Below are 19,188 nucleotides of genomic sequence, written 5' to 3'. Positions count from 1 at the left end.
GATGAGAAGCATGGATCATGAGAAATAAGGAGCAAAGGGCAAAGGAAACTTTTCAGTGATGTATTTGGAACTTGAACAATGCTTTTTACATGTGTGAATACAATGGGAAAAAGCATGTACTTAGAAATACAAGATTTGGGTTCTAGTTCTGCTATTATAATTTTTTGCAAAGCGATTGTGGGCAAGTACTTAAACATTCATTTTATTTTAGTAGCAAAAGTAAAGTTGTAATTATATCAACTTTATAGGATTGAAATAAAAACATGAGAAAATGCTAACGTAAAGACTTTCTAAGCTCTAAAGCCATATGCAAATTTAAGGTATAAATGACAATAAGAAATATTTCCCTTTGTTAAAATTGTCATTGTTTTTTGGTTCACTAGGAAAGTCAAGAATAGTTTCTTTTTAACAAGTATGCTTTATGAAATGCTTAAGAAACAACTTGTTTTTCATGAAAAACTGAAGTTGTTAGGGGAAACAAATACTCCAATTGCTACTTAAAATTGCTTTGAATTTTTTTTTCTCAGAAACTTCTAGCCTGTCATGTATTATATCAACTGCTTATGCCTATTTTTTGCATCCTAACTTGGATTTGCCTTTTTTCTTTCCATCGTTATAAGAAGACTATCACATACATCTGCAGTCTGAAACCATCTCTTCTGAAGGATTAGTAGGGTCCAGAGGAAACTTAAGCAAATCAATTATCTTCTGAACCAAAGCAAATGACTTATTAGTAAAAACTATAGATAATATATATGTATGTATACACATATACATATATACCTATATACATATGCTTATGATATATATCTCTCTATAACTGTATATATCAGCATTTCTGTATAACCGATAAAACATTGATGCATACAACAATAAATGTTTAATGCTTGGACAATGGGTCAGTTAGGCTGTCTGTTTATTGTGGTCAGACTCGTTCACTTGTCTGGGGTGAGCTGGCTGGTCTGCTGAGCTAAGCTGGAAGACACTGGGGCATGTCCTCATACTCAGGAAGAGTTTTAGAGCAAGATGAAAAGAAAAGACTTGCAAGAGAACATGTGCCACTGCATACTCCCATTTCAAGCCTCTACTTGTATCACAACCACTAAAATCCTATTGACCAAGCAGAGCCCAGAATTGGGGGTCCTTGGCAGGTAACTACTTATGGTGAGAGGGCAGTGTATATAAGAATTTCGGCCACATTATATAATGTATTACACTGCTGTCCCTCTTTTCCCACTTAGTTTCTGGTAAACACAGTAATGGGAAGACTTTCTAAGTAGTTTGCTTAAAATCAAATCCTTTTGCTCAGTAACAATATTTCATCCTCATTTTATAGTTTATAGGTATGGTGTTATGGTTTTGATATTGAGATCTTGCCCCCAGAGCTCTTGTGTTTATGCAGAAATGTTCAGAGATGAAATGATTGGATTGTAAAATCTGCAACCTAATGAGTCTATCCTACTTTGAATGGACTGAGTGGTAACTGTAGGCAGATGGGTTGTGGAGAAGGTAGATCAATGGAGGCTGGTGTACCCTTCTAGGTACATCTTCCCTGTCTACCACAACTCCCTTTCCTGATCACCTCCTTGCTGCCAGGAGGGGAGCAGCTTCCCTCCTCCATGCCCTTCCCCCATGATGTTCTGCTTCATCTTGGGACCACAGCAGTGGATTTGGTTGACTGTGGACTGAGACCTGTGATATCATGAGCCAAAATAAACTTTTCCTCCTTTAAGTTTTTCTTGTTGGGTATTTTGGTCACAGTGATACAAAACTTGGTTAAAACAGAAATTGCCACTGAGAGTAGGGTCATTGCTGTGACTAACCTGACCCAGGTAGTTCAGAAGCCTTTGGAAATGGTTTGTGGGAAGAATTTGAAAAAGTTTGAAATTGCAGGGTAGAGAAGCCTTAGAATTTTGAAAACAAAGCTTAACGGGGGATTCTGGTGGAGACTCAGAAGACTAGATGCCAATAGGAATGACTGTGCTCGTGAGGTTTCAGAGGGAAATGAGGGCTCCATTTGGAATTGGACTAGAGGTCACTCCTGTTATATTCTAGTAAAGAACTTGTCTCCATTTTGCCCATGTTCTGATTCTGTGTGAGCCTGAATTTAAAAGTGATGGACCAATTACACTGGTGGAGGAATTTCAAGGCAGCATAGCATTTAATTAGTGGGGTGGATATTGCTGGCAGCTTTTAGCTAAGTTTATTGTGAGAATCTGGAGGAGAAAACAGAGCTAAAGATTTTAAAAACTTGCAGTTTGGCCAGAAAAGAGTATAAGGTTGGGGCCAAGGAAGGTTGTGCATCTTGCAGAGATTGCAGCTTCTAAAGAGATGCAGAGACAATAAGAAAGATGGCTTGAGGGCATCTCAGGAATTTGTAAGACTACATCCATTGCAGGCTCAAGGATATAGAAGGCAATATTCCTATGAGAAGAAATCATGGGCCACCCTGCTTACATAGGGATCCTAGGAAGTTGTTTCACCAAACTGAGCCACTGGGACACTTAAAGGGTGCTGTAGCCCTGATCCCAGGAAGCTCAGCTGCTTTGAGAACTGGCAAAGTATAGCAGGCAAAGTGTAGTAGGGTTGGAGTCCCTTTGGGCTGCCCTTTGGGGTGATATGCATGAAACTGAAGTGAAGCCAGAAGTGAAATGGAGATGCCAGGAATTAAGAGATGCCATTTCATAGACTGTTTGCAGAGAAAAGCTACTGGACGTGGAGGCAGCCAGAAAGAAGAGGCCATGTACACTGCCCTGGTAAGGCCAAAGGGGCGGGACTGCCTAAGACCTTTGGAGAGCATATCTTGCCGACATGTGTCCTGGATGCTGTACTCAGAGTTATGGGAGTTGTTTGCCTAGCTGGATTTCGGTTTTCCTTTGGCCCCATTACTTCTTTCTGTGGCCCTGTTTCTCCCTTTTGGAATAGGAGTGCCACTATATATTGGATATATGTAACTCCCTTTTGAGTTTTATAAGGGCTTACAGCCAAAGAGTTTGCCTTGAGTCAAATGAGACTTTGGATGTGGACTTTTGGGCAGAGCTGAAACTGTTAAGGCTGTGGGAGATAAATGTTATGGTTTGTATATGAGATGTCTCTCCAAAGCTCTTTTGTTTCTGCAATATTCAGAGGTCAATTGATTGTAAGAGCTATAACCTAACATTCATCCTAGTTTGAATAGATTGTAACTGTGGGCAGGTGGGGTGTGTCTGGAGAAGTGGGTCACTGAGAGCATGTCCTGGAGGGGTGCATCTTCCCTGTGTCCACATCCTCCCTGCCCCTGTTTTCTTGCTTCCATTAGGGTAGCAGTTTCCCTCTGCCATGACCTTTTCCATAATGTTCTGCCTCACCTTGGGCCTACAGCAATGGAGGCTGCCATCTATGGACTGAGACCTCTGATACCATTAGGCAAAATAAACTTTTCCTCCTCTAAGTTGTTCTTGTCAATTATTTTGGTCACAGTGATGCAAAACCTGACTAAAACACCATGACTAATGTGGAAGCTCTGTCAGAGCATCAGTCTTTGTAGTCTGTTTTCCCTTATTTGTCTTCTGTTCCGTAGAGGAGAGTGTATCTTTCACATATTTAATCCTGATTAATTCTTCCTAATTGAACTGCTGATTCTCACCTGGGCAGTAATTCTTCCAAATTTCCTTTCCTGCTTTTTTTGCAAATTAGGATTGCAAAATCAGCTACTAAGATAGAGGGACCAATTCAGTAACACATTGTGTGAAGCAGGCCTGGTTGGGATTGGGGCAAATGGGAAGATGCCTGCCTAACTGTAGGGAAGACATTGTTTACATTCTTTGCCATGGGAATATTTATTCCCAGCATTGCCAGACCTTTGGATTTTTCAAGAGAAGCTGAAATTAGAATTATTTGTTTTCAAATTAAAGTTTTAAAATAGTGTTGTTGTTAAACACACATTGGTAGGTTGAGTTTGTCTAGGTCCTCCAATTTTTATTGTCTGATTTAAGCCAAATGGCCAGAAACTCAGAGTAAACTCTTTTTGTTCATGCTGATCTCTTGTTCAGTCTGTGGCAATTTGGACTATTAGAGGTTGTGTGAACTCTCTGAAAACTTAACTCTTGTCTGCTATTTTGGAAATATTGTATTATTTTAAAAATTCTATTTACAAATGCAAGAGTATATATAATTTCAGTGCTCAGCCAAGTAATAAATTCATCTCAGAATTTTGGTAGCAATCATTTTGTGGAAGTTTTCTTTCTTTCTTTCTTCTTTTTTTTTTTTTTTAAATCTTGACCTGTTTTCTTTTTATTTAATTTTTTCAACTGCCTCATTTATTTTAGAAGGGTTATGGTTATATGAGTCTAAAATATTTGTGTAATTCTGTTGGGGGGTGGTATTAAGTAACCTAATTTTCTTTTGAAATTTCCTGGTTTTTAACAGATACCTACGTAGTCATCTGAGCAGCTACATTTGCATGTCTGCATAATCAGTCATTTTGTATGCTGCATGGACTTTCCTAGAAAACATGTCTTTGTACTTCTTGCTGCATGGACATTTATCCATGTGATTCTTCCCTTATACTTAGTGGTGCTGGACCAGGGTGGACCTCTCAGTATTGAGGAACAAAAATATAGCTTGTGAGTTGAGCCTACCAGGTTTCTCTCATGGAATAGTGGGGTGTGTGTATGTGTGCACGTGCATGTATGCATATGTGAAAGAAAGCATTCTATTTCTTCCAAGTTAACTTTCCGAAATTTAATTCCTTACATATAAAATGGATTGCAGCAGTATTTACTTTGTATGGCTGGTGTTAGGATTAAATTAGCTAACGTGTAAAGTGCTTAGAACAGGGCTTGGCCCACAATGAAGGCCATATAAGTGTTGGTTATCAACATTATTGTTTACTTCAGCTTCTGCCATGATGATCACTATTACCATTCATTTTCTTTTTTCTTCTGTTTCTTTCACTTATACTAGCTCTAGTATGTTCTGGGATTTTTGGGAACTCAGAATGTTGATTTCAACAATAAATATTGTTCTTACCAGATTATTATTATTTTTTTAGAGAAGAGTTCCTTTTCTCATTATTTGACATCCCCGACCCCACCTTTTCTTGACCGACATTCATATGAAATAGCATAGTAATTAAAAGGTTGGACTTTGGAGATAAGACTCTTTGGATTTGAATTCTGACTCTGCCAGTTACTAAGTTATTTTACTTCTATATGTTTTAGTTTTCTATAAAATGAGGATGATAATAATATTATAAGGATTAAGTGAGAGTACATAGAAGGTAGATAGTACAGAGATTAGTTCATAGAAGACTACAAATATATAGCAATTATTTTAATAAAGTTGAACATTATCACACCTTTCTATAAGTGCAAGCAGGTAGTATTGTATCATTTGTATTCTTGCAATTTTACAAAACAGCAAGTTTTTTTTTTTAAAGAGAGAGAGAGAGAGAGAGAGAGAGAGAGAGAGAGAGAGAGAATTTTTTAATATTTATTTTTTAGTTCTTGGCGGACACAACGTCTTTGTATGTGGTGCTGAGGATCGAACCCTGGCCGCACGCATGCCAGCAAAACAGCAAGTTAAAATGAAAAAATTTGACTTGATTTATGTCATATATTTCAAGTTGCGAGGTGTCCTATTTATTTAAAAGGCATCTATAAGTTATGGTTTGAATTTAGTCTCTTCTAGCTGTGTAGCCACTGGGACTCTCTCTTTTTTTTTCATTTTCAAAAAAGATGATACTTTATTCATTTGAGACAAGAATATTGAGTATGTCAGATGGTATTCTGAAGCAGGGAATAGAGAGGTAAATAAGATATCATTTCTGCCCTCAGAGAGGTTACAAATCCTGCCTTGCAAGGTTGATAAGAGGATAAGCTAACCTTTACTGAGACACTTTTCTATTTGCAAAGTTCCTGTCCCACCTAGGTGCTCAGTGAGTGGTGGCTCTATATTTGCACCTCATATTCTGATTTCCTACGATGTGTTCCTATTGTAAAATCAAGGTACGTGTTTGCTTTATCAGTTTTTAAAAAATCTTTCATATTGATTTTTACTTTTCAAATCTGCTTATTAAACTTTCGTCTTCAAGTTCTTCAGCAAGAACATCATTATTTTCTCCTTGACCCTTATAATTGGCTATGCCACAGTTTGCTGGATCTTCTGGTACTGCACTTTAAATAGTTTTAGAGTAAAGGCCATTATTTGTGTAACATGTTAAGGCAGGAGGCTTGAAAGCTGGGAACTAACTCCAGAGGGTGGGGGAAATATATCACAGTGCTTGCAAAAAAGTCCTCAGATGGTGTTGTACATACAAGACCCCCCCAAATAAGTGCTTGCTTACATGGACCCTATTAGTGGTAGTTCTTGTCTAAAGTCTGCTGTCTTTTTTCTTGTATCTTGGACCTGTTTTGTATTAGAATCCCCAATATTTTCTCATCAGAGGCTTATATCCCATGAGTAAATATCCCTTTCTGGCTACTCATTTATTTCTTTCTGTCTTTACATATGCAGACTTCTTCAAAGAGTGATTTATACTTATTGCTGCTGCTCCTTACCTCCTGTTTACTGTACAACCGGGCACCTTCCTCACTTACACTGCTTTACTCAGTCTGCTTTTGATATGGTCACTAACAGTTCCAAAGGATGCTTTCTAGTCCTGTTCCTATGTGACCTGTTATATTAGTGTATCAGAGTTTAGTTTCTCTCTAAACAGGGGAGACAGACACCGCACAGAAATGTGAACAGGATAAGTTTAACATAAAGTAGGGGTTGGTAAGCTATTTCCCATGGACCAAATTCAGACCACTATAGGCCAAACCAAATGACCTCATTCATTTCCATATCGCCATGCTTTTATTCTACAGTTGCAGAGACTAATAGATGTGACAGAGACTATATGTAATGGGATTGTCTCTAAAGGAATAGAGAGAACTCAGAATTCCCAAGATTGAAGGAAAGTATTCAAGGCAGGTATCAACTTGGAGGGAGGCCCTCCTGGAGACTGGGATTCAGAACCATTGGATAGTGGCAAGACTGGGTATCTTAGACCAGCGCTGGACAAGTACTGAATACTGTTCTAGGACAAGGCAAATATGGCTGAAGGGCAGGGAGCTGCAACCAGGACTGATATCAGGAAACATCTCTGGGGTGTATGTAGGCTGAAGTTGGGAGATTGACTGCAAAGGTACCTGTTGCCATTCACTGGGAATCTGAGTAGGGAGGTGGCGCTATTAAAACTTGATGGAGATTGACTGTCCTTCAGCAGGATGCTGAAATGGAAATGCAGCAAATGGAAAACTTTGGAACCAAGATAAGAAACCCATTCCTCCTGTCTTGTCCTTCTAGTATCCTCTATGGCAAAACTTACTGTTACACCAACTAAAAAGGAGAAGTGTTTAAAGTTTCTGTTTACAAGGAACAGAATGGAGAGTACGTTCGGAGTTGAGAGACAGTAAATTAGCTGGCAAAATTTTTACGAGTTCTTTTCTCACTTTCTTCAAACCCTCCTTTCCACAACTTTTGTTATACCATTCACCTGATTTCCTACTTAGTTTTCATGGTTGAGTCTCGCTTGCTAGGCTCCTTCTTTCTGCCTTTTGTATGTTGGGGTTCTTCAGGGATTTTCCCTTGCTGTTCTTTTTACTATGTATTTTTTTTTCTTCTGGTCTCATCCATTCTCATTCTGTCATCTCCCAGCATTTCCTTAATACCACATATCCAGGTGCATGTTAGACATCTTTACTTGAATTCCTTCCATGATATACAAATTGACTCTTCCTTCCTACCTGAAACTTGGAAAAGTTCTGTTTATGTTTCCCTACAATAATTTTCTCTTACTTACTCATTTTAGTAGTCCATAATCCATCCAGCTACCAGGATCAGACATCTGTATTTCATCTTTTATTCTTTGTCTCATATTTAGTTCATCTCTGCCACTCTTTGTCTCTACTGCCATTGGCTTATATGTGCACTTAATGGGTTGCGATGGTGTCTAAACTCAGCTCTGTAGGATGTCCTTTTTACCATGTCACTTCCTGCTCAAGATTGTTTTCTCCCCCTTTATATTAGTAGCTTTCAAATGTTTTTCTTTTCTTTTCACAAGAGAATTCTTTTAAAAGCGTACCCATACATAGCAAGCCATGGTACAAAAATCACATGAAGGTAGCAAAGCTCATGGGAGAGGTAAAAGAGCTGTACATATTTGGGCCATCTCTAGTTTCTCTAAGACAGTCTTTAACTGGACTCTATTACTTGATCTTAACCATCTATCAAACTTGTACTCATCTTTCAAGATGGGTGGAAGGATCCTGACCTGACTCCTCTAGAATTTGTCTTATTTCTTAGCTCACCATATGAAATAACTCTCATACTTTTTATTCCTCCCATTAAAATGTGACTTACTTGTTTACTTTGATCTGTAATTTCTAATGTAGTAATAGTTTATAACAGGCTGATGGATTGGACAGTTGATTTTAATCTTACTTGAATTTTATTTTTATATGGAAAGGGTTTGAGGCAGAGCTCTCAAATCCTTTGGCTATTGAATCATTGTGAAAAACATTCTAAAATTTGAATTTATTTTATGATTAGTCTTAAAATATACTTCCCATTTCCCTTCTAAATATCATCATCATTACCTTGAACATCTTCTTTGAGGACAGCTGCCATAGATAGGGACTGCTGAGGCACAATGGAGGCTATAGAAGCAATCACCTACTTAACATGCACTAGTCAGTCTTTGTGAAATATCATCCCTGATGTTGGGTGCTTATCTTTTATGGAACAGCTTGCAAATCCTAATTGTTTTAAACTGACTCTGAGGAAAAGAGATTTGAGAATCAATAAATTATAGCTCTCATACATACAAATGTGCATCATTATAGTGAAGACAATCTGATGGCTCTTTTAGGTCAAATAACAAAAGAGGTGGACCTGAGTTTATAAAGGCTTTCTTCCAATCCTCTTATTACAAGGTTTTACTCTCTCTGGTCACTGTGTTCAGGTTTGCATGTGGGCATTTGTCTTAGATCCTCAGTAGGAGTGAATTGATGGGGGTTTGCTACTTGCTTTGGTGGCTGTATGTCTTCTTTATAAGCTTCATTAAGGCAGAAACAACAATATTTATATCTTTAAATATTGATGTGTTGGGAGCAACTAAATAACTGTTCTAAGAATTCAACCATCTGCTCTCCAGATCCTGAGCTTTCTCTAAGATTTTAGAGACTTTTACCCAAGGTCACACATCTTAGTCCTCTTTAGTCTCTGGAAAGGTCTAAAAAACAGGTAGCACAAATGTTGTTTTCTTGTCAGTGACAAGGTTTGTTTTATCAATTACTGCCTTCTTTAATTGAAGGACAGACTTTTTTCACCTAAAACCAGAATTTGGAAAATTCACTTTAGTTAAATTTTTCTTCAAGAGCACAATCATTCTTCATATTTATTAATTCATTCATTTCTATCATAAGGAATGTTTAAAGTTCAAATTGAGTGAGAAATTCATTCTCACTCAATTTGGACTTTTTCTTTTAAACTTTTAAAAATAATGATTAAAAATTTCCTTGAGTATATACAGGTGCTTTTATACTTAATAACTCTTTGGGCTTCAAATTACAATATTGATTATATGTCACTCATGAACCATTTTTGGTTTTCAAAGTAAAATTTGATTGCATAAGCAATATTAGTTTGTATTAATATATTTTCACATAGTCCTTCAATTTTTAAGTTCTTTCTGGCCTTTAGAATTTTTCTTTGAGTCAGCTTTTTAATCTAGTAACTATCTTTTAGCATAAGTACAAAGAGAGAATAGTACACAACTTGAAGAAAAGTTAGCTTATAAATTAGCTTATAAACTCATGATAAATGGTTTCTGTAGCTAGTCAGTGCCCTTTAGTATGAACTGTGGAGACTGGCATTGTGATCCCATTTTGTCAAATTAGTTAGTGAGAACTAGAGACATGGCCCTACCACAATAGATGTCAGAAGACTAGAATATAAGGGCAAGAAGTTACCAGGGAGGAAAATGAAATATGTTCCAAGGAAAAGGGAGTTCTGAATATTGAACTTTAATTTTAACTGATTATTTGGGTTGCCGGTTTGTTAATCTGCTGTTAGCCTATTAACCTACAATCTTTTTTTAAAAAAATTTAAAGATGTTGATGGATCTTTATTCATTTATGTATATGTGGTGCTGAGAACCACACTTGCTTCACACATGCTAAGCAAGCACTCTACCACTGAGCCACAACCCCATCCCTTTAACCTGTGATCTTTGAAGGTGATCTTTATACTTGTTTTTCTTTCTTTTAAATAACATATTTTCCCTCCTGATTATACAATAATAATACAAGTTCATGAAAGACAGGAATGTTTAAAACAATAGAAATTCATGAAGGACAGGAATGTTTAAAACAATAGAAATTAGCTGTACACACTGGATGGTTAATATACTTTTGGTATATTTTCCTCTCCTTTATTCCTGCCCTTTCCTGTGCCTCTAAATTTATATAAGGGTAATTAATATGCATCCAGATAACATAGTGTTTGTTATAAAACTGAAATTCATACTTTTATTCCTTGTTTTGCCATTAAATATTCTCTAGAAACAGGATAAGGTATTTTAAGATCATTATACTCTTAAAATATATGGATGCTCTGTATTTTTAACCATTCTCTTGTATTTTGAAATTTTAAGTTATTTTTATTGTCCCTTTAGTACAACTTCGGGTAAATATCATTATATATAAATTTTTGTATGTATTCCAGATGATTTTTTTATGAGAAGTTTTTAGAAGTATTATTACTAGATCAATGGTAATTATCTTGATAGGTAGTTGCTTGCTGATATTCAGGCATTATATCAATTGAGATAATCTTAGACAAGAGTGCTCTTTCCCTGTAACCTCACTGTCCATAGATATTATTATTTAAAAGAAAATAATAGGTTAGAAAGTGATGCCATTGTTTAATTTACATTTCTTATTAGGTCAAGGTTTTTTCATAGTTACACTTGTTTTCTGATGTGACCACTCTCAGTATGCTTTTGTTGATGAAAATTGAATGAGTCTAATACATTAGGTACGGTTTTACTGGTAGTAAGTTTTATGAGGTCAGCTGTCTTTATTGCCTATGATATTAGACTGTACCATATTTTAATTTGTAGTATAAATAATACATTGTTAATGATGAATGAAGAGTGTATAAACATTACTGCTTTGTGCTTTTCTTTTTGAGTTAGTTATATTAAGGGGTTCCCAGGAATTATTTTCATGGTCTTCCTTGGTTTTGATCATTTGGTGTGAACCTCTTGTCAACCTCAGTGGCTACTCTACTCTCATTTATTTTTCTCTGTCTCCATCTACACAATGTACAACAGCTATCGACAGTCATGTTGTTGGCTGATGATGGATTGGCATCTTTTGGTAGGGATATAATTGACACTGTTGCTTTCTGCGTTGTGGCGCTGAGGGTAGGTGTCCACTTGAGTTAGCTATAGGAGTGCATTTGACCTTTTGCATTGTTAGTAATAGTTGAAGAAAATACCAAATTTTTATCAATCATGAAAATAATCTGTTTTTATTATTATATATTCTTTAATTTTCCTTAGTTTAACATTCATGAAACTTACATCATTTAAAATCCTTACGTGGTTGCTTAAAAAAAAGCCATGTAAATTTCTTAGATGTATCTCACTTTAATTCTTGATATCTCTGCAGGAGTTCCATCAGATGCAGGAGTTTGAACATCTTTTATGGCTCAAAGTGATTGAAATTAATAGCGGAAGACTTTGTGTGTGTTTGCCAGTAAAACTTATGCTGAAAAGTGTGATTCTATCTTGTTAAAAGTATGTAATCCAAGTTGGGGTAAGTGAGAGAACTTTTTTCCCTGTGTTATGTGACATTTAGAGACAATAAATATCGTCTCAAAAATTTTTTATAAATAAAAAAATTATTTAATGCTTTTAAATAAATCATCTGTTTTAGAGTTAATTTTAGGTGCTCCATATCTTCACTTGTTAGATATCATCTATTGATTATAATATGTGTTCCATCATAAAAACTTTGAGGTGTCTATGCCTGTGGTAAAAATATAAAATGTGGCATGAGGGATGTACATGAAATCATATTAGTGGTTTTCCCTGGGGAGGTGGGATGAGAATAATAGTGAGTAGAAGTGTACTAAGGCTTTATTTATAATGTTGTAAACATTTTCTTTTACAAAATTAGAAGCATGCATGTCAGAATGATATTTATCATTAATGTTAATTAATTATAGGTAGTAATGTATATATTTTCTTATTATATTAGTATTGTACTTTTTTGACATTTTTCCATATTAAAAAGAACTATAACAATTTCACTTTTAACTATTTTTAGTCAAGTTAAAACTAAAAATTGTCTACTCATTGGAAGAGTCTGATAGACCATTTATATTCAGTGAAATTTTCTTCAGAGAAATGATTATTATTCAAATTTTGGTGCTCTTAGAAAAATCAAGTGTCCCCAAGGATGTTTATTTTGTTGCTTGTTTTTAACCAACAACCATTATAGTAAACACATTGTTTTTATTAAGTATCACCTTTCTGTTCTGCTTGATGATTTCTTCAGTTTAGTTTTCCAAATTACAACTTTTTTAAAATAAAAATTATTGTCCTGTAAATTTTATTATTTCGATTGATCCCAGGCATAATTATTCTCTTATGTATGAGATAGAATCAGGAAATGTAAACCCCTTGCTCTAAGGCCAGTGGTTTGATTTGTTTTTAGTACTCTTTATTAAATATAGCATAGATATACCACTTAGTTTTTTTTTCTTGGTGTCTAGTTAAGATTTCATATTGGTACTTGATATTTCCTTACTTATCTTGATATGAAATAAGAGGGAACTGAGGGGACTACAGACACTTATAAACTGTGGCCTGTTATTTTCTTCATCAAGTTTAGTTAACCATTAGGATTGTTCACTCTTGATACATAACAGATAGCAGAATATAGTGGGATGAACACGTTATTGAAGATAGAGAAGGCTGGCTGAGTCTTGGGTCTGCTACATATTACTGTATGGAGTTGGACATGTTACTCAATATCTCTTGGCCTCAGCATCCTGTATAAGTTAGGGCTAATAGTGTTCACTTTATAAAGTTGTTATGAGAATTAAAAATTGGTTTTCTATATAGGCATCCACATATTACCTGCATCCACATAGCAGGGGCTCAGAAATGTTGGTTCTTTCTCCTTTCACTAATGGAAAATGTTGGAAAGGACTTAGAATAAAAGATTATGTAGCAGAGATCCATAAGATATACTCAGAAGTTATTTTCTACATTTTAAAGACAAACTTTATATTTAAGATTAAACTTTACATTTAAGATTTCTTTTTCTATTAAATTTTAGTATAAGCTGGGAAAAGGAAAGCCAAGCTTCAGCCTTAGATTTTTTTTTTTTTTTTTTTAATGGGAGAGACCAACATTGTGAGCACCATGCCTTTATATTTATACATAGGAGGGAAACAAGAACCAGAGGAAATAGTTGTAGAAGAAAGTTGAAAGTTGAAAGGCCTTGGGCAGAGGAGAAACATGAGTTTTTTGTTTTTTTTTTTTTTTTTGAGAGAGAGAGAGAGAGAGAGAGAGAGAGAGAATTTTTTAATATTTATTTTTTAGTTTTCAGTGGACACACATCTTTATTTTATTTTTATGTGGTGCTGAGGATCCAACCCAGTGCCCTGCACATGCCAGGCGAGCGCGTTACCACTTGAGCCACATCCCCAGCCCAAAGCATGAGTTTTTGATTGCAAAAACTAATGTCTTTTAACTATACAAAGAAGTTGTATTCCATTGATTCTGATTAGATTTTGAAAAACCTAAACTCGTAGCAAGAGTTCTTGCTTGTTTTTTTTAATATAATTTTATTTAATATCTTTAAAATCATATTGCTTTCATTAAATATTCTAGAATCTATACATATGTAGCATATTTTCCCTATCTTCTCTTTAGGTATATGTCATGTACTTCCAAGATACATTCAGAATAAAGATCCAAAAAGTCCAGAATATTCTGTCATTAAAGAAAAGTTTTATCATACTGTACTTAATAAGCCAGAAAAAAATGACCATATAGATATTAGGAAGATTGTAACAATTAATGTTAAAATAAAGATTGTTAACTTTCCACTAAGCAGAAAATGAAATTATTGGAATGTTCAATAAAATTTCACTTTTGATCAATTGAGTTTTCTCCACTGCTTCTTTGTTTTAAATGTATTTATTTTCTCCAACTTCTATTATAAGGTTTTCTGAGATTTGAGATTTTCTTGAATGAAATAATTTTCTTATGCATTAAGTAGATAATAGAAGTAAAGAGAAAAGGCATGTTTAAAGAATTTTTCTATTGATGAAATTTTTCTGTGACTGTTTCACTTTCTCTTTTGGTGGAGATGTTGAAGATGCTATCTTCTTATGTATTCATTATTATAAAATTTGTATCTCTTTTACGTCATTTATGCTGTATTTCAAATTAAGGTGTACAATTTTTGTTGTACACTGAATGGGATTCTTTTATTGTAGGACAGGCTATGCATCTTGTAGTATTTTTATGTTTAAAGAGACATGTTCACATAGTAAGCTATAAACAGAAATCTAATATTAAGACAATTGCAGGTCCTAGTTTCAGAGAATAGCTCTGTATTTCATAAAATTTGGAATCACTGCACATATCTAAGGAATTATTATTCAGAGTGGTAAACATTACTAAAATCCCATTCAGTCATTGTTCTCTTAAAGCACCGTAAATAGGAGGGACAATTATGTGGGGAAGTGACTTGTATTTTCAAACTATTTGTGTAGAAATTATAATATGTCAGAGGGCTAATGTAATAAAGACCTAAAAATATTAAAAAGTGAATCATTACATTAATCTCATATTTTCCTGTGTTTTACTGTTTGACCTTGACTTGGATTTGTTTTTTAGCATTTGTGTACATCAATGGCAGAATCATCCAGTGATTCCGAACGCTTCCGCTTTCATGACCGATTGAGTCAATGGGCTACCAGATCAACTCATAGGGAAACTCGAAGTAATCCTACAGTCACCGAGAAGGTCAACACTATAACAAGTACTTTACAGGTTAGTTTAATAGTGGTTGTATTTCATAGATTTTAAATAGTTTGAGCTGAGAAATAGTTTTAGTGTATTGATTTTCTTACTACTGTAACAAATTACCACAAAGCTGAAGACTTAAAAAAAACTAAACTTGTTTTCTTAACAGTTCTGTAGGTCAGAAGTCTGAAAAAATTTGTTCCCTTGTCTTTTCCAGCCGCCCACACTTCTTGTTTGTGGCTCCCTTTATCTTCAAAGCCAACAAGGATGTTAAGGTTAAGCCCTTCTGACCACCTGTCCTGCCTCTCTTTTTTTTTTTGTTTAGTCTTTGGGGATAAACCCAAGGTTTTGAGCATGATACACAGGTGCTCTACCACTGAGTTATATCCCCTGCACCCACTTTTCCTTTTAAGGATGCTTGTGACTTCTTTTTTGTCCAATTAATAATGCTCTATATCTCAAGGTCTTTAGTCACATCTGTAAAATCTTTTTTGCCAAGTATGGTAAGGATCATATTCATAGGTTCTGGGGTATAGGACTTAGAAATTGATGAGTTCCATTATTATACATGATAGGTTGTTAAGAACGTTCTGAAATGAAGCAATATTTCTATATAAAATATTGTGGGAGTGAAACCAGAAGAAATTATCATAGTAGATTTTTTTTTTTTTTTTTGGTACCAGAGATTGAACCCAGGGGTGCTTAACTACTGAGCCACATCCCCAGCCCTCTTTATTTTTTATTTTGAGACAGAGTCTTGCAAAGTTGTTTAGGGCTTGCTAAATTGTTGAGGCCGGTTTCATAATTGTGATTCTCCTGCCTCAGCCTCCTGAGCCACTGGGATTACAGGCATGTGCTACCATGCCCAGCCTTGTAGTTGATCGTCTTGTGCACATGTGCCTTTAGAGAGGTTTTGCTGAAGTCGGCTTTATGGATGAGTAGTGCACATAGAGATACCATTTTGATCTAGAGGCTTACTTAAGAGTGTTTGAAAGTTTGACTTAGGCAGTGAGTTTTCTTTCCATATAAAGAACTTGGGAAAAAGGTGAGGGAAGGGTAGCACAGTCATGCTAGAAAAAAGAAAACTCAGAAATAGATTTTTTTTTTTTTTCCTATTCATGAATCTCTTACTTTTGCCTTAGCCTGGATAAGCATGGATTTTGACTTTGTTTTGGGTTAGTATGTGATTTCTCTGGAAAAGCTACAATTTGATTTAAAATAAGAAGGCCTATTCTTTTTAAACTTATTTAAACTGACACAATAATGGAAGTTTAGGGCATGAATCCTTGTACTTTCCCATCACAAAGACACATTAGGTAAGAAGGTATTTTTGAAAGAGATGCCTCCATTAATGTTGTAGGGAAAATCTAACATATTTAGATGGAAACTGTTTTTCTTATGATTAGAACTAAATTTATTGTTAATAGCTAAAGGTGAAAGAATACTTATTTTTTCTTTTCTCCTAATCAAGTTCTGAGGTGAAGTAATAATTTTAAAGAACATTAATCCTAATGATTTGCATCTCTTATACACAGTCTATTAGATTTGGTTTTTCACAATTATTTTTCTATGAAAAGGAGGTGAATTAGAGGTACACAAATTTGATAATTAGGGTTCTTTTCAATTTGTGGTTTGTTGTCAACTTATGGACTCTTGGATAAGGCTTTAAATTATATGCTTTAGATTTTACACACATGAATTGAAGATGGGTTTGAGTTTTTTTTCCCTCCATGGTGTTAATTAAGGTTTATTTGATATTTATGAAGTATATTGATAGCTGACTTAATTGTGAAATAAATTATACCCTTTACAAACTATTGGCTTAGGTGTTTAACATACTACTCAGATCAATTAGGAAAAACAGTGTTTGGAACAATTAATAGGGTCTGTTTTCTTTATCAAGGACACCAGTCGGAATCTTCGACAAGTGGACCAGATGCTTGGGCAATATCGAGAATTTAGTAATGGACAGGCGGGTGCTATCGAACAGGTGAGAACGTTCACATATGTTTTCATTATTGCTTACCTAGCTTTTTGGGAGTAGTTTTTGGAGATTGGGGATGTAAGCTTAAGGAGATAACCAATGTGAATAGCTCTAATTTTTAAGCTGCTTTGCTATTTTATAGTTTAAATTTAGGTTATCTTATCGGATTGCCAGATAGCTTGTATAGATTAGATTCTATTGAATTTGAAAGCTTTATGTCAGAGATGGGAGAATTTAGGACATGAGTAAACAGAATGTTCTAAACTTGGGTCACAAATATTATTCATGGAAAGATACAAATTTTAAGGGTGGCTAATTTTAAGGTAACACATGTTCATTGTTTAAAAAAATAAAAGTTTCTTCTAGTCTCACTCCAAAAACATAACAATTTTGGTAGTTTCTTGTATATCTTTCAGAGCATTTTCTATGCATGTTACAAGCATCCATATGATGGCTTTAGACAATAGAACAGTATAAAATATAATGCTATGCAGCTTTTTCATTAAGTTATGCTGTCACTATTCCTATAATTTTATGTAGTTCTACCTCCTTCATTTTCACAGTTATATAATATTCCAAAGTATGGATGTATCCAGTAAACTATGTAGCAGGAACCATTATTTCACACATGTTTTTGTGTAATCCTGTAGGATACCTGGAGATAGAATTGATAGGTTAAAGAGTATGTACATTTGAAAGTTTGCTGGATATTTCCAAAGTGCCCTTTCAAAGATGCACCAGTTTGTACTCACTTTACATGGGGTTGTAAGAAGGACAAATGATCCAGAATTTTGGAATTGGGTGAATAAATATTTAATATTAATTAACATTCATTCTTCTAATTATGTTTTTTCTTCTTTTGGAATTTGTTCCCTCATCTTCTGTATACTCTTGCAAAACTAATTAAATTTATTCCTTCATGTTTCTAATGAGTATGTACTGTAATAAGATTAATATATTATAATGATTATTTTTTATGTATCTTTGCTGTACTGAATTGTTATAACTGTCAAGTTATAATTGACTTGTTATCCTCTTCAAAAGTATAGTCATACTCATTTGCTTGTAATTAGAAACTAATTGCCCGTACAAAAGGAAACATATTTCTCTGGTAAAGGTTTCTACTACTTTCATTTAGAAAATAAACTTAGGCTTGCCTATCATGCCTAAGTCCCTGGCTTCAATACCCACTACTATGAAAGCACAAAAACAAAAAGGAAAATAAACTTGGGCATTTTTTGCTCTTAGAGAATTCTTATACTTTAAGATGTAGTTGAAGCTGTAGAATTTATATATTTAGGTAGCTCATGAATTGATTTAAGTTAATTAATAATCTCTGCCTTTTTATTTATTTGTGAAAGATTGAAAACATTTATTGTTAACTAGTAACAGAACAATCCTACTTTGTCAAGTTGGATGTTAGAGTTTTACTTATAATAGAAAATTTCTTTTGAATTGTGCAATTGGGAAATAAAATTATGTATTAGAGAAATTTCTGTACAGACAAGCATTTAAAGCACAAAATGTGTTCTCCTGTGGCTTTAAGTCTCTGGTGGGGCTAGAGTTGACTAATGCTGAACTTTCTGGGGAGTGGTTTTATTCATGGGAAGTAATCTCAGCAGGTATTTATTTCCATCTGAGTTGTAAGTACATTGACTGCAAAGCTACTCATAGAAAAAATAAGACTCAGGAGAGCCAGAGTCTTTGTTTTTGCTTCAGGCTGTTTCTTAGTCTAGTCTTGTTTTTCCTCAGTTTCTTCAAATTCTTGTTCTGTTAAAACAATGATTTTTCCTCCAGCATATCCAAGTACTATGCTTTATATTATATTCATTCAGTGTAGCAATGATTTTTATCTTGCTACTCAGAAGTTACTTTTAGGGAAGGGGAAACACCTGCCATAACCTATGGGGAGACATAACTGAGAAAGAATATTTCTTACAAGTGATTCTGATGGGCCTTTCACTGAAAATTGCTTTCACAATGTTATAATATTTATTGTTATGAAATATATTATGCCTAAAAATGGTTACATGTAATGTGCCAACTATCATGTGATTTATGTGAGTCTTAATAGTCTTCAAGTCTTTCAAATACCTACTGTAATTGACCATCTTCTTTCTTTTTAAAA

The 19,188-nt window shown here is 34.7% G+C and overlaps 1 protein-coding gene across 1 annotated transcript in view; it reads left to right on the top strand.

The window, feature by feature from the left end:
• Cep128 (centrosomal protein 128) overlaps positions 1–19,188 on the top strand; it is a 385,475-nt gene that overhangs the window by 9,602 nt on the left and 356,685 nt on the right. Inside the window, exons 3-5 of the mRNA XM_048799524.1 lie at positions 11,700–11,846; positions 14,948–15,103; positions 16,980–17,066. Of these exons, the coding sequence (XP_048655481.1) occupies positions 14,963–15,103; positions 16,980–17,066 (228 nt within the window). The 5' untranslated portion in view covers positions 11,700–11,846; positions 14,948–14,962. The remainder of the gene's footprint in view (positions 1–11,699; positions 11,847–14,947; positions 15,104–16,979; positions 17,067–19,188) is intronic.

Source organism: Marmota marmota, unplaced genomic scaffold, assembly GCF_001458135.2.
Source record: "Marmota marmota marmota unplaced genomic scaffold, marMar, whole genome shotgun sequence".
NCBI lineage: Eukaryota > Metazoa > Chordata > Mammalia > Rodentia > Sciuridae > Marmota > Marmota marmota.
This window is presented reverse-complemented; position numbering and strand designations above follow the sequence as displayed.